Genomic DNA, 15718 nt, shown 5'->3' with positions numbered 1-15718 from the left:
TAAAGACATTTTTAGTTTTCTAATGTACAATAGTCTCCACACTGGTATATCTGGGTTTCAAGACTTGCATAACAACTAGAAAGACTGATTATGATCTTTCTTGCATTCCAACAGTGCCACCTAGTGCAACTCGAGTAGATGGGCTAAAGAGAACGTGTAAGTTTAAGTGGCATCCCTAAGGAGACCAAAGTCGAAAAGCCAACCCCACTATTTCCCTCCTACCTGGCAACTGCAGACTAGGTTCAACCCGGAATCAGTAGCGATACATTGTGTTAATGGGGCCCGAAAAAGAAACTGTTTCTGTTGCTTCCCTCCCACAGGAACACTTCTGCCACTTCACTTGCTTGGGAGATGGGAAGTGACAAAAGTCTTCCCCATAAAAAGACACAGATCATCTTCAGCTCCAGAATGCCAAGTAGAAAAACTGTTAAAGATGGTGAGGTGCAAATATGGGACATACACTAACTAAAGTTACTGACTTTGGTTATTTAAATTATGTTTTTAACTCTCCTACTTAACAGCCTTAACTTTAGCTGGGCTGTCCCATAGTTTCCTAGGAAGCTTACTATGACAAACTTTTACTTAAATCTGATATTCAGTCTGTAGTACCCTACAGTTTCCATCTTTTAATTTTCCTCTTGAAGTGTAGGTAATGGCCCTGTATTTTTTCTCTTTCCCTACTGCACAGTTTGAATTCTTAGAATGCAGCAAGCAAGATGATAACTCCAAGCTTACTAAGAGTGCCTTCGATTTTTAATCTCTCTTCCAAAAGATGTTCAGAATTTCTCCCAGTTTTGAATTATCAGCAAATGTAAAGAATATGTTGTCTTCTTCCTCACTTAAGTCATCAGTGATTATGTTGAAGAACACTAGAGCCATCACTGATCCCAGTGGAGCCAATTTATACTTCTTTCCAATTTGTTGCAGATTCGTATGTTCATATGATATTACCTTTTCACTGTACTCTGTTAACCATTTGTTTAGCCACCTTAAGGTAGCTTGCTCTAAGCTACTCTTCTCCAAAATGTTTGGATGTTTTATGGATCAAATTAAAAAGCTTTGCTGAAGTCCAGATTTATTGTTTTCCCAGCCTATTAACCCAGTGTCAAAAGAATTTAAGTTGGTTAGGTATGATTTCTTCTTAGAAAATCCACACTGGGTATTTAGAACTTCATGGGGAAAGTTTGAAAAATTAAACACATTACCAGATAACAGAATTTGTAAGTGATTTAACCGCTGCTGTAATTATTTTGACTCTAAAGGTATCCATGATTTGGAATGGAGCATATTGAGTACATGAACTTGACATTCTTATCTGTGCATCACAAAGATCACCTATCACGATGAACTTTCTGTCAATCTAGTTGTGCAATTTTGAAAGAGTCAGGTTAACTTTTACAGATAATTTAGACTGATGGATACGAGTATTTGTAAAGCAAATGATATTGCATAATGGAAAACTGCATTATATCCAGAATCTAAACACATTTACAAAGCAATCCTAGAGTCCCTGGGAAGGCATCCCAGGGTTCATAGGATGTGGGTCCTCCCACCACCATCGATGTCACAGACATAGCTATGGCCTGGGGGAGGAGAATCCAAGCAGCGATCCCCCACCCCCCGCACCCAGCCCGCATTTTTGCCTCCTGTGTTCCACCTGCTCTGCCTGAAGGGCTTTGGATGGGCAGAGTGCTCCAATCTCAGAATCCTGCATCCAAAGAGTGGCAGTCCTGCTGGATTGTGCACTTACTCGGAAGTAAGCCCCAGATATTTTGATAAGATATGTTCAAAGAATTATGTTTAGCACTATAGTTCCAATCAGCAATATATTCACAAACAAATTAGGGATGAAATCAACACAGAAATAAGTATTCCTGGTAGAACTGTAAAGTTATCTTGACGTTTTCTAATGTAATGAAAATATCAGAGCAAATGACAACAGAAATACCAGTAGTCTCAGTACAATCTGTGATCATTAGGATTTGACGATGGTACAATAAATGTGTTATCTTCTCTAAGCAGTGAAGTTTTTAAAAAAAAATCTGACAAAACAGCTTTAAAAGATTAGTTAATATATCTCTCGGAGCTGAACATCTGCCATATTTCAGTGAGTGATGAAATTTTCATTTTTGAACTCAAGTCATTTCTTGTTACATAGATAACTTTTATGCATGGCATTTTGCCAGAAACAAAGTAAAACCATCTACATACACATCCATCAAGTACAAGACTATAAACACTGCCTTTAAAATTAACTCCAATTTAAAATGCCTAAAAATTCTGCCCAAAGTGGAATCCAAGCCGAACCAGATAAAGATTTTACAGGAAAAATCAACAAAATCTGCTTAGAGTTTTTCTATTCCAGAAGTCTCCCCTATCACACTGGGCACTATGGTGCGTAGGAAGCTGCCTTATACAGGGTTAGACATCTGTCCATCTAGTATTGCCTGCGCTGACTGATAACAGTTCTCTGGGCTAGGATCTCAGACAGAGGTCTTTCACATTATTTGCTACCTCATCCTTTAACAGTTAGAGAGAGACTGACGAAGTTAGAGTAAATGACAGGCAACTAGAAGAGAGGTCCAATCTGACTGATCAGCAGGAGCAAGAAGCCGGCCAATATTTGTGAAACAGGAAAGTCTGTCTTTCAAGCAGCCCTTTTTTCCTTTTGCACTGCTCATTCAACAAGAGCACTCAAACGAGCTGTTAAAAACTCAGTTAGACCACTGTTATGATCCTTAGAGCACTCTATCAGCAGTACATAATCAATCAATCAGTCAATCAATCCCTGCAATATTTTAAAGGCCTTGTTGGTCCAATCTCTTTCTCTCAATCTCTCTCTCATTATGGACCATCAACACAAGAGCATGATCCAGATTCTAATAAACTAAAGGGAATTCACCGATTGTAATGGCTCTGGATAGCATCCTTGTGTTCTAATCTAGCAGTTAGTTGTATGGGTAGGACTGGCAAGGTCTGCTCCGTTCACTTCAATGGAAGACACATGTCTGCATATTTTTGAATCTTTGCACAAGTGGAGCTGTCCTATTCAGTGAAGTGACTAGGACAACCAAAAGTGCAGGAGCTCCACGTACGCAGCACTTATTCTCACATGGGGTTCCAAATCACGACAGTAATCTACCATTTTATTGTCTGTTAGTAAATTACATCATTTATAAAGATTATAAAACTAAATTTTCACCTACAAATATAAAACATCTCAAAAAAACAAAAAGCCACCCTGTACCAGCTTATTGTTTAAGAGCAGCACATCAAAGTATCAGTATTGTTACTTACTGACTCCATACTTTGTCTTATAATATTCTTTGGTAAATTCATCACAATCGCAGAGAACTACCTTTCTTCCCCAAACATTGATTGCTGACCCTATTCTCAGGTCACAGTCTTTATAAAATTCCTGATGTACAGCTCCTGTCTAGTAATAGAGGGGGTGGGGGAAAGATACAAGAGCCTATAAGAACCTCATATTGAGTTTTTTTAAGAAGTGGAAACTTGACATAACCCCAAAAGGGGCAAACAAATCCCTTTATTTCTCCCCCAACCCACATTCCAACTCAAGTTGCTTAATCACTGAGACAACAGCAAAAGTTGTATTATGTGGTGTGTAGACATTTTACGAAGAATTTTGTGTTCTTCACGAAACAGATATGTGAAAATCATATTCAAATGTAGCTGCTTACCTTACGATTATCCAGAATGTAACGGCCTTTATTCCCTACTAGTCCTCCAAACACATTCAGGACTGTCCGATCTGTGATTGTACCAGGCTGGTACAGTCCAACTGGAGCATACTGGGGTGTTGGGGAAGGAGAAATAGGCTGTTAATATCTGTAACTATCAGAGCAACATGAGAGAATAACCTGGGTTATCTGGTACCTGAGATTTTACAAAATAATAGGAGGTTGCCTTATACTAGGCCAAACTACTTGTCCGTCTTACTCAGTGTTGTCTACTTTGACTGGCAGTGGTTCCCAAAGGTATCAGGCACAGAGGTCATTCACATCACCTGCTACCTGACCTTTTTAGCCGGAGATGCCAGGGAGTGAACCTGGGACCTTCCGTGTGCTGGGCATATGCTCTACCACTGAGCTATGTGCGTTCCCTTATCTCATATTATAACTGAATATAATGATACATTTGAGCAATCTAGAAAAGTATTAATATGCCAATAAACCTCTGCCCAAAGGATTCCCATGGTACTCTTTTTAAAAAATCATATACATTTGGTATAGAACTATAAACAATTGCATTTATATTAGAATTTACCAGAAATGAAATTTAATCACGTTATTTTGTATTGGTCAGCTATAAATCTGGCACACATAATTCTGGCGATTACCCTTCTGTCTTTTCTCAGCTTTGTAGCGGTATTAAATTGAGAGACTCTTTTGTCAGTCTCAGATCTTTGGAGATTACACACAAACATACAACCAAAATCCAATTAAACACTCATCTTTCCTCCAAATTAGTTTGTGAGATCTGGAGAAAAAAATCAGGACAGTATTTGGGATGCTAATGTCAAGCATATGGGCACATGCTGAGGCTATCCCATATGTGACAAACAGGGATGCAGTCTCATCTTTAATACAAGGCAAGCATTACAACCCTGAGTCTTGCCCTGACTATGATTATAATCTAATAATCATAGAAGCATTCCCACCCAACTATACCAGTTGCTGCTGTGGTGGCAACTCTCTCTCAGCTCCTCCTCTCCTCAGGATGGAGGAAGGAAACTCTTTCTCTCTCCCCCCTAGTCCCTGGAATACTGCCCTGGCACTAGCAACATTCAAGGCACTGTGGGAGTTGGGTGCAGGAGACCTCCCTGCCACTTCAGATGAAGCCAGTATCTGCCACGAGGAAAGGGGATTCGAGGTTAATGGACAGGGGTCAGAAATTATGAGTCAATCCACAGCTTTCAGGGAGGAAAATAACTCCTCTCTCCCCACATGTGTTCTACAAGTATGGACAAGATGGACTTTTGGTCTGATCCAGCAGGGATCTCTCTCCCTCTCTTTCTCACTCTTTATTACATTTCTATACCACCCAATAGCTGAAGCTCTCTGGCCTTGTCCTACTGAAATTAATAGCAGATGGATCAGAGGTTCAAAGGTTTGGTGGATTGTATCCAATACATCCAGTCATCTGAGTTACTAAATATATATATATATACACACACACACACACACACACCCCACCACCACCTGTATTTTTCATACGCACACACACTTGCCTTTGGTAGCTTCTGCCTATTGAGGAACAGAGGTACAGCATCCCGACCTGAATTCACTGGTATCACTTCTTTTATTTCAATGGTGTCATCAGCTAAAAAATAATGTAGCACCACTTCTCGGACATCCCCAAACATTGTTTCAGTGTCATCCCAAATGCCGTAAAAACGTAAAACATGTCCATCATGCTCCAGAAACTGACGAAGTGTATCAAAGCGCTCATAAGGACGCAAAGGCGTCATACTATCTATCAACTGCAAGTAAAGAGAGAAAGGAAAAATAGCTTTTCTTAAATTACACAGCTTAAGTACAGAAAAATCTAGATGCATCAAACCTAGTTTTTATGGCAAGCTTTATTTTTTTAAAAAAATCAGTAGCTTTTAATATAAGTAGCTTATGTAGACAGCAGCAGGAGTCACCAGGGTTAGAACCAGGAATATACACACTCTGCTGCCCTTTGTGGTAAGCCACTCAGGGTTTTTCAGAATACTGGGACACATTTCAAATGGATTATAGCAAATGAAACATACGCTTAATGTAAGAAAGCATCTGAATAGCATTTTCATACTCACAATTGTTTCTATAACACAGAGTTTTTAAACACCACTTTTTTTACAAATACTTTTTACATCTGAAAACGGAAAATCCTCAATAAATAGCCATACTTCTATGACAACCTTACAATAATGCTTATTTTAATTTTATATAAGTTCTGATCTGTGAAATGGGGTTGGGGGTGACATATTTACCTTCCCTGAAGTTTTTCCTCCCCCTATAAAGCAATACTTTCATTTTTTTTATTCTTTTGAGCTTCTCTTATAAACTAAACCAGTGTTATGCCGAAGGTAGGTCGCCTGATGTTTTCAACTTCAGCTTCTGCCAATGGTCAGGAATGCTGAGAGTTGAAATCCCAAACATCTGGAAATCTACCTTCTGCCCAACCCTGAACTTTTTCAATTATGCAATCCTTACCGATCATTGAGGGTTGTCTCAAAATGTACCTGTTAGTACTGCTTAAAATTATTAACTTGCTAAATAGAGCCTGTTAAATAAGGCCCAGAAGAAGTTGCGGCAGAAAACAGGGAGCCAGAATAGGTAGAAGACTCGGGGGTGAGGGAGCAGGTCAAAGAAATATGGAAAAGGAATGGTAATATTTAGTGTGTGGAAACAGGAGTGGATGATGAATGGAAGGGAATAGCCATGAGGAAATGGAAGAGATAATAAGGACAAGGACGATCCAGCATGGGGTGGGAGAGAGATTGGGAAAGAGAATGAGTGAAGAAATTATTCATGACTAGAGCTGGGAGAATACAGCAATGTGACAGAAAGCCTATGGAAAGACATACATGGACACCTTGGACTCAGTCCAAATGGTATAAGAAGCTTGGTTTACCTTTTGAAGGCTAAAATATGACCTCTGGATTACAGTGAAAATAGAGAAAAGCACACAGCAAAGAGAACAAACTCCATCTTGTCATTTCTTCAGAACACTTACTTCCAACATTGTGACATCACAGAAGCTGGACAAGGAAGGCAGGCAGGCAGGCAGGCAGGCAGAGTTAGTGGGAGGGGGACCGGGAAAGGAATCAAGAAGGAAGCAGGGAGCTGAAGCAAGGAGGGGATGGAAAAGACATTGGGGGAGGGGAAGAGGGAAAATGGCCAAAAGACTCAATGGGGAGGATGTGGCTGGAAATTTGATGTGACATAACTATCAACACACAGGCCCCAGCCACTGGCTGAGCTGCCAAGCTGTCACAGACACAGAAAGTAACATTCATAAAACATTAAAACTCAACGCAATTGCTGTGAGGGAAGCAAAAGTTCAGTTTAGCTGTAGAGTGGGGTGGACAATGATTTCTCCAGAGGGTGGTAACACCAGCAGCTATGTGCTCTAGCAGAGCTGTGGAGACAGCAGGCTAATATCCAAAGCAGTGTGGTGCAGCGACTGAGCAGGACTTGGGCCAGGAATTCTTGAATTCAAATTGTTGCTCAGCATTAAACTTACTCCGTGGAATTGAAGAAATCACAGTCTTTCAGCCTAACCTACCTGGTGTACATGGCATAGGAATACCATGTACCCCAGTCTGTGTTCCTTGAAGGAAAGATGGGATAAAAGCATGATATAAAACAAAACAAAACTAGGGAACCTAGGAGATGGTAATAGTGTGGAAAAACCCTGCCACAGGGCCTGGGGACAAGAAAGGGGGATAGTATACTGCTATTAGTGGCATCTACTGCAGGAGGTATGAATTTTGCAGGAAATTGTTCAGATTTTAGACAATCATTTACAATGGGTAGGTTTGCATTCATGCAAAGCCACCCTGCAAATAAGCTACTGAGGGTTGGCTGTTCGCTCACTAAACCAACAGATGATTGGGCACTCTGTGGCTTGCCATGGCTTGTTTCACCATCCCCCTCAGTCTTCCTGCTGGTTCTGGCATGTATCCCAGGCACCTTTGTGGCAGAACTCTTCATCTCCTCAGTCCCTATGTCAGCACTCTATCTGCAATTTGTTCACTGGAGTTGCCATCTCCTGAGGGGAACTCCCCCCATGCTCACAACAGATCACCAAATGTAATTAATTTTCAGAGTGGTAATGTAATCACAAAGGGGGGGGGATAGTGCAGGAGCTCCTGTATGCTATTTAGCCCAGCATACTGATATCCCCCTCCTGTCAATAACTTTGTCGATTTCATCCTCCACCTTGGCCTTTCCCTTGCTAGCAAACAGCATTTTTGAACACCCACCCAGGAAGCACCTTCTGTCCTGTAGCTGCAGCCACTCTCGGCTCCCCCACCCCCAGCATCAGATCGAAAAAATAAAAGAATTTTCTGAGCCCTTATGAACATGGAAGCGTGTTCCCCAGCTTTTAAAATTTTTATTTTGGGGGACTTGCACTCTTGAGCAACAGTGCAAGACCACCTCTCCTATATTTAGCCAAGCATATCCCTCTTATGGGGATACCAAGTCATCTTGTCTGCCTTCTGAGGAATCTGTATAATGACCAAATAGCAACGGTAAGAACAGACCACGGAACAACGGACTGGTTTAAGATTGGGAAAGGAGTACAGCAGGGTTGTATACTCTCACCCTACCTATTCAACCTGTACGCAGAACACATCATGCGACGTGCTGGGTTTGATGAAGCCAAGGCTGGAGTTAAATTCACTGGAAGAAACATTAACAATCTCAGATATGCAGATGATACCACTTTGATGGCTGAAAGCGAGGGGGAGCTGAGGAACCTTCTGACGAAGGTGAAAGAAGAAAGTGCAAAAGCTGGGTTGCAGTTAAACCTCAAAGAAACCAAGATTAGGGCAACCAGCTTGATTGATAACTGGCAAATAGAGGGAGAAAACGTGGAGGCAGTGACAGACTTTGTCTTTCTAGGCGCAAAGATTACTGCAGACACTGACTGCAGCCAGGAAATTAGAAGACGTTTACTTCTTGGGAGGACAGCAATGACAAATCTTGATAAAATAGTGAAGAGCAGAGAGATCACACTGACAACAAAGGTCTGCATAGTTAAAGTAATGGTATTCCCCGTAGTAACCTATGGCTGCAAGAGCTGGACCATAAGGAAGGCTGAGCGAAGGAAGATAGATGCTTTTGAACTGTGGTGTTGGAGGAAAATTCTGAGAGTGCCTTGGACTGCATTAAGATCAAACCAGTCCATACTCCAGGAAATAAAGCCAGACTGCTCACTTGAGGGAAGGATATTAAAGGCAAAACTGAAGTACTTTGGCCACATCATGAGAAGACAAGATACCCTGGAGAAGATGCTGATGCTAGGGAAAGTGGAAGGCAAAAGGAAGAGGGGCCGACCAAGGGCAAGGTGGATGGATGATATTCTGGAGGTGACGGACTCGACCTTGGGGGAGCTGGGGGTGGCGACGGCCGTCAGGAAGCTCTGGCATGAGCTGGTCCATGAAGTCACGAAGAGTCGGAAGCGACTGACTGAATAAACAACAACAACAACCCTCTTAGCAATGTCCTCCACTTCTGGGCTTCCCTTGCTAGGGAACACTTTTTTAAAGGCTGCTTCACGTTACACTGAAATAAGAACACCTGCTCACAAAGTGCCTTCTCACCTATACCTGCCAGCTGCCACCCACCCCTTCCTGCTTGTCGCTTCTCTCCATTGATAGCTGGCTCACATACTTATAGGTTACAAAGCAGTGACCAGGGCTGCTAAACATACTCAAATTCTCATGGAAGAGCAGTAACACAGAGGGGATTTTTGTGCAAATCTCATGGCAGAGCAGTAAAACAGAGGTGAAAATTACACAAATTTCAAGGCAGTGTAGTAAAATAGAGGAAAAATATATGAAAATTGCCTAGTAGCAGACATTTGCTCCTGTGCACTTGTGCAGGACTGATTTTTTTTTTTTAAAGCTGCAAACGTGTTCAGGTCTTTCTTCTCTATTTTTAGGAGCACGGGGCAGAGGGCACTGAGAAGGGATGAGGAAGGATGGCGGTGATACTAGCGAGATCGCGAGAAACAGCAGCAGTTTTTGTCACTCTTGCCGGGCCACTCTATAGTCATTCCTGACAACCCACAATTAAGTCGCCCTCACGGGTTCAGATGACACAATGAGCCACCATGGGTATGAACAACCCTAAAACAAGCCATGGGTTCTCAAGGTGGCTTATTCATAAAAAATTAGTCACTCTGCAGAAACCACACCAGGTTCTCACAACACGGTGCTCAGCCATGGTGGGTTTTCGTATCATGTGAACCAAGTTAATACATCCAGTATTATTTTGATGGTCAAAAAGAACACGTGTTTAATACCAAATATTGCTATTATACTTTTCACAAAATATAAAGAGATTATGATATTGATATAAGAAAAATAAAATGACAGAAGGAAGTAATGAAACTAAGAGATTTTGAAGACAAAAATTGATGGTAATAAGACCAATTGTCCTCTGAGCCACAGATGTCACTCCCTCATCAGTGAAATATATCCTTGGAGGAGTCAAATTCAACAATGCCATATTACAACAATACAGAGATTAACACTTCTCTAAATCTGCCATAGACTGACGCAACCATCGTCCTGGAGAACAGATCACAGTTAGATTTGTCAGATTTAGCTGGGCTTAAGATATACATTCCCAGTCAGTTATTTTACATGCCAGCTAAAACACCAAGTATGGTAAATAAATAACAATGGCAATATAAATAGATTTATATATAGCTGCCCTAACAGTTGTTATATGCAGTTCAACTAAAAAAAGTTCCATCACAATATCCCACTCTAGAGACTGGGGAAAAATAAGATTAAGACTGCAATCCTAAACCTACTTACCTGAGAGTAAGTCCCATTAAACTCCATGGAGCTTACCCCTGAGTAGACATGCATAGGATTGCACTGTAATCCAATTAAGGGAATATAGAACTATCCTATGTGGATTGTTCTCTACAATTTGCACTGTGGTGTCTTCGTGTCTTTATTTTTGCAGTGGAATAACGAAGCTCTACTCTTTTCCTTCAGTTTCTATACGCCTCCTTTCATGGTGTCTTGCAAACAGGTTGTAGTACAGACACAGGAGAGGACACATGATAGAACAGAAACTGGTACTAAATGAATCTGAAAGTTACTATAGTGCATTCATGCTCCAACCAGGAAGATCCCAATTAAATCTGCCATTTAAAAGAATGTGGTAGTAATGCACTCATCCCAAGACATATTACAAAAAGGAACTATAATGCTTCTGCACATTCATTCTAATGACTTAAACTACAGCTAGGTTTTTGACAAATGGCACTGACGGTCTTCAGGAAAATGTAGAAGGTAGGTTAAGTTTGGCCAAGAAATGTCAGCTGAATAAATTTATTCTACCTAATCTCTCCCTAGAGTATCTATTTATCACGAAGTTTCTCTTCCAGGCTTTAAAACAAACTTGCTATGAATACATTACAACCTCATTCTGCACAATAAAATGACTGTGAAAACATTCAGTGGGACCAGCAGGAATACAATTTAAATGGAATTGTACTAAAAGGGGTCATATACAGGGGACAAGGCATATGGAGAAGTTTCATATAATGAAGATTTTGTTGTACTGTTTTGTATTCTAGAGGCCTGCGGCAAATATTCAGCAGGTTATCTGGCATCCGTATGTGAAATCTAGGCCTTACCTTTCTGCACCTATTCATGTGATCTAGCCCCTGTGAATGATTTTCCCCATCCCACACTGACTTTCTAGTTCTCCTGGTTGATACCGCACTTTCTTTCAACAATCCATGACTTAACTTTCCCGCTCAGGAGTAATATATGAGAATATTCTCCGACATCACAGAAGTTCACCTTATGGCTACAGGGAAGGTGTAGTGGGGAAATTTCCAGCTGCTTCTTGCTCATCCCTCTACAGTCCTACCATTCATTTTCCTTCATCTCTGCTTCCCTGTGTGCCTCTTCATAAAGTGCTCCTTTCTCCCTCCCATGAGGTCCAACTGCAAGCCAGGTGCATCTCTCCTCTCTTCCTGTTCTCTCTCTTTCTACTCTCCTCTCAGTTTCCTTCTGCTACCCAATCTCTCTCTTCCCATCTTTCATCTCCATACCGTCTGTCCTCTCCAATTCCACATCTCTCCTCATATCTTTGCCCTATCCTCTGAACTTATCCTCTTCCAGTCTCTCGTCTCTTCCCTCATTCCATTAGCTCTTCTACTTCTTTTCCCTCAGCAGCCATTTGTTCCTTGCCCTGTGCCTCTTCTCCATTTCCCCCTACCTTCTTTGGCCTCTGCTTGCTGAATTCCTCCTTTTTGTTTCATCTTCAGAGTCCATCTTCAGTCCCCATGCTGCAGTCCTTTGCTTTCTCTTCCAAGGTCTTTCCCTCCAGCCCACTTCTTTTTCTCAGATACATGAAATTCAGGTACCCTGTCTCTCCGCCCCACAGGCCCTCTGCTTCCTTACCTCTCCTGTAGTATCCTGAAATGTAAATCAACACCCTTGTGATGTGAGCCATTTTCAGCCATGGGTGGGAACCCTTCCTCATCTGTCCTTCCTACATATCCTGCTTATTATAGCCCACTACGTACCCTGCTCCTCTTCCTTTAGTGACTTAACTTGCAACTTCCCAATATTAGAAGCAATATTAGAAGCATTTCCTTTTCTACTTTTACAGCATTGGTTTTCACCTGACTACTATTCAATGTTTACTTGCATACAAGATAGACTATCATATAATGCACCAGATTTCATAATAAGCCATGGGGAGAGCAATCCTATGGTCTCTAAGCAGCATCTTGGGGGCCATAGGATTTTTCAGATTCCTGAATCCCAGGCTGGAGACAGCACTCCAACCTTGGACCCAGGACTCAGAGCTCCCTGCCCCCACTCTGCCCCCTCCTCACAGCTGGCGCAGAGAGAACCACACTGGCTGCCTCTACAAGCTCACAAATGCGAGCTCAGAGAGGAGTGAAAGGGAGTGGTTCGGCGGGTTGGCGGGGAGGGAGGGAAGGAGACTGCGACAGCCGGCTTATGAAGAATCTTCCAGCCACCCCGGCCTCCTTCCCTCCTGGTCCTCAGAGCCCCAGCTAGATGGGCGAAATCGCCCATCTAGCAAAAATGCAGGGCAAGAGGAGCGCAGAGGCAACAATCACCTCCCTGCTCAAACCACCCTGCATAGGATGCCGGTCAGCCTCCGAGTTCATAGGCTGATGGCATCCGGATAGGACTGCGTCCTTAATGACTGCTGGTTACTATCTGAAGCAGTGCTCAAAGCAAAGAAAGCAGATTAAATATATACAATTTCATTCATTGATAGATGGATTGAAAGCATCAGTGTTTACACTGATGGTAAACAAAGACTATTCAGATTCATATTATGTTCAGTTAGAGAAATATGCAAAATTGTAATATGTAGTCTATTGATGTAGGCCTTTTACTGGGCATTTTCTGAATTTATTTTTGAATTTGTCCAAAATAAAATGTATTTGCAAAGTTAACTGCATTTGAAATTTCCAATATGAGAAGGGCTTTTTTAAAATCCTTTATGTTCCATATAAACATTTTGATTATTTCTTGCATTGCAACCAAGAATTTCATCAACAAGCATTGTTACAGCTAACCTTTTGACGTTCTTTGGTATAGGGATCATCTGGACGATTTAGTGAAGGGTTTAATCTGACTCCCATCTTCCTCAAAAAATTTTTGGTGAATTGATCACAATCTATAATCTTATACCTTCGACCATAAAAGATGATATCTGTGTCGAGGTTGAAATAATCTACAGTATAGAACTGATCTTCATTAGGAGGCGGAAGTGGAACCCGATGACGCCGAAGCAGAGTTCCTGTGTTGGAGGAAAATTAATGCCATTTGCTTCAAATGATAATTGGAACAAATCTTCCGAGAGTGTTACTGATACAGATAATACCATGCTTGAGTGGAAAATTTAAGCCCCCAAATGCTAACAGGTCATAGGCTGACTGGAAATTCCATCTCAACTTCCAAAACCAGTTAGGACCAGCGTATGTATCTGTAGAATCAATGACTGAGGCTCTTTCAGAACTGTACCACTTCAGGCTGCAGGAATAGAATCACATGCTTGAATACTTCTTCAACTAACCCCCCCCCCCCCCACACACCTTTTCCCACACATAAAATTAGCATGTTAGAGAAGATAATTTAGCCTAGCCTCCCTGACAAGCTATTTTCATTTGTGCAGGGCATTTATTGGCCAGGGCGGAGCATTCCAGCATGCCTTCTCTGGCCTTCTCTGAAGCTGCACCCTGTCTGTAGAACTGCCTGCCTCATGAGACTCATCTTGCCCCATCCTTTGGTGTTCCATCGCCAACTCACGACAATTTTGTTTAGGCAAGCATCTGGCCTGCCTTCTCTTTGAGAGTGCTTAATCTCACTGATGTATTGTGTTGTTCTGCTATGTTTTTAGTTTAGTTTTTTTAATTAAATTGTCTGGTTTTAAACTGCATTTTTCAGATTGCATTGTAACTGCAACCCTATGCATGCCTGTTCAGAAGTAGCCTCGGGTAAGTGTATATAGAATTGCAGCCTGAGCTGTCTTGAGGCCTCTGAAGAGTAGAAAGATATGATATAAATCCCATAAAGAAGTAAAGAAACTTAAATAAAATGCTGTCCTGAATAATGGCAGGCTCTGGAAAATTTGTCCTACCTATGAAATACAGGTATAATTTGGGGAGGGGAGCATTGTGTTGAGTAGGAATGAGACTGTGACGCCGTTCACACGTAACGACCAACCATGGCTTATATAATCCATGGCTAGTCAGGGCCATGAGGGAGCAAGTAAGGATGTTGCCTCCCCCCCACTCACCACTTCTGCTTTGTATCTAGTTTACAAAACAAGATTGGTGGAGGATGGACATGGGGAATCACTCATATTAATAACTGTGATATAATAACTACTCCTGTATTACTTTATAACTATTTGCAAAGTCTACTATTTGTATCCAGAACATAATAATTATTAGAAGCATCATACAAAAAATGTAGATGAAGTGCAAAATACATATATGAGATGTGTGAGGGAAAAAAGGGGCTTTTTTTGCTTATGGATAAAATTGCTTATGGAGCCCAAAATTTTGGCATATGTACTGCCTATTATACACCAACATTTTCCATATTTATCCTTCTATACAATCGTCAGCTTTCTCTCTCCTGAGGTAAAATTTATGGGGCAAAACATTACTTCCCTCCTGCCAGCTTTGTCTATCTGCCCTAGTACTCTCAGCACCTTGCAGATATGTGCATAACCCATTTTAACTTTATGCAAAGTAGATAGGGAGCAAATGCATGAGTACTTACATGAGGTTATTTTACAATAATGACTGCCTGGGTTTCCATAGGAAAATAGCATTATTTGTGTTTGAGGACACTGAAGAGAAACAGGAGGTGTAAACTAATACATCATGCTTTAGCATCTCAACAGACATTTATTTCCATTTCCAGCAAAATAAAATCACACAGATGAAAGGACAGAAAAACTACTGTGACAATATTTGGAGGAGCATATCAATGTTGCTGAAAGTCTTGGAACTATCAAATGAGAAATACCTATTTAGAGAAGACAACAGCAGTAAGAACTGAACTGGTATATAGTGTTGTTAAAGTGCTCATGCACAACAGTTGGTGAGGAGGTATTCATACTGGTCTTCAATGCAACAGGATTAGTTCAAAACTTTCCAGAAAAACTGATGCATTACCGACACAGTAGTCTATTATTATTCTATAAGAAAGCTTTGATACATGTTGACTTGGAACTAGGTCCTATAGTTTACAAAGGAATCAAGCAAAACTGTTGTCTTACCAGACCACCTTATCCCCATTCTCTTAATACATTTACCTTAATCATCAGTACTGTGTGGGATGTCTTCCTTACTGGATGGAGCCCTTTGCCTCTTAGCTGCTGCCACTGCTGTGGCTGCCTACCTCTCTTTCCAGCCACCATTACATCCTGTTCCTATGCATGTTTACTCAGCA

General features: G+C 41.3%; 1 protein-coding gene across 2 annotated transcripts in view; it reads right to left on the bottom strand.

Annotated features, from left to right (window-relative positions):
* Positions 1 to 15718, bottom strand: part of EFHC2 (EF-hand domain containing 2) — a 71105-nt gene that overhangs the window by 35212 nt on the left and 20175 nt on the right. For both annotated transcript variants that reach the window (XR_014789128.1, XM_084843889.1), the window contains exons 4-7: positions 13330 to 13553; positions 5252 to 5503; positions 3702 to 3812; positions 3298 to 3436 (exon numbers count right to left, since the gene is read on the bottom strand). Coding sequence is in view for 1 of the 2 variants with exons in the window: in XM_084843889.1 (XP_084700015.1) it covers positions 3298 to 3436; positions 3702 to 3812; positions 5252 to 5503; positions 13330 to 13553 (726 nt within the window). In the remaining variant the exon portion in view is untranslated. The remainder of the gene's footprint in view (positions 1 to 3297; positions 3437 to 3701; positions 3813 to 5251; positions 5504 to 13329; positions 13554 to 15718) is intronic.

The sequence above is a fragment of the Heloderma suspectum genome, chromosome 3 (genome assembly GCF_057233095.1).
Source record: "Heloderma suspectum isolate Gila_16-S chromosome 3, 16-S_ref, whole genome shotgun sequence".
NCBI classification, from domain to species: domain Eukaryota; kingdom Metazoa; phylum Chordata; class Lepidosauria; order Squamata; family Helodermatidae; genus Heloderma; species Heloderma suspectum.
This window is presented reverse-complemented; position numbering and strand designations above follow the sequence as displayed.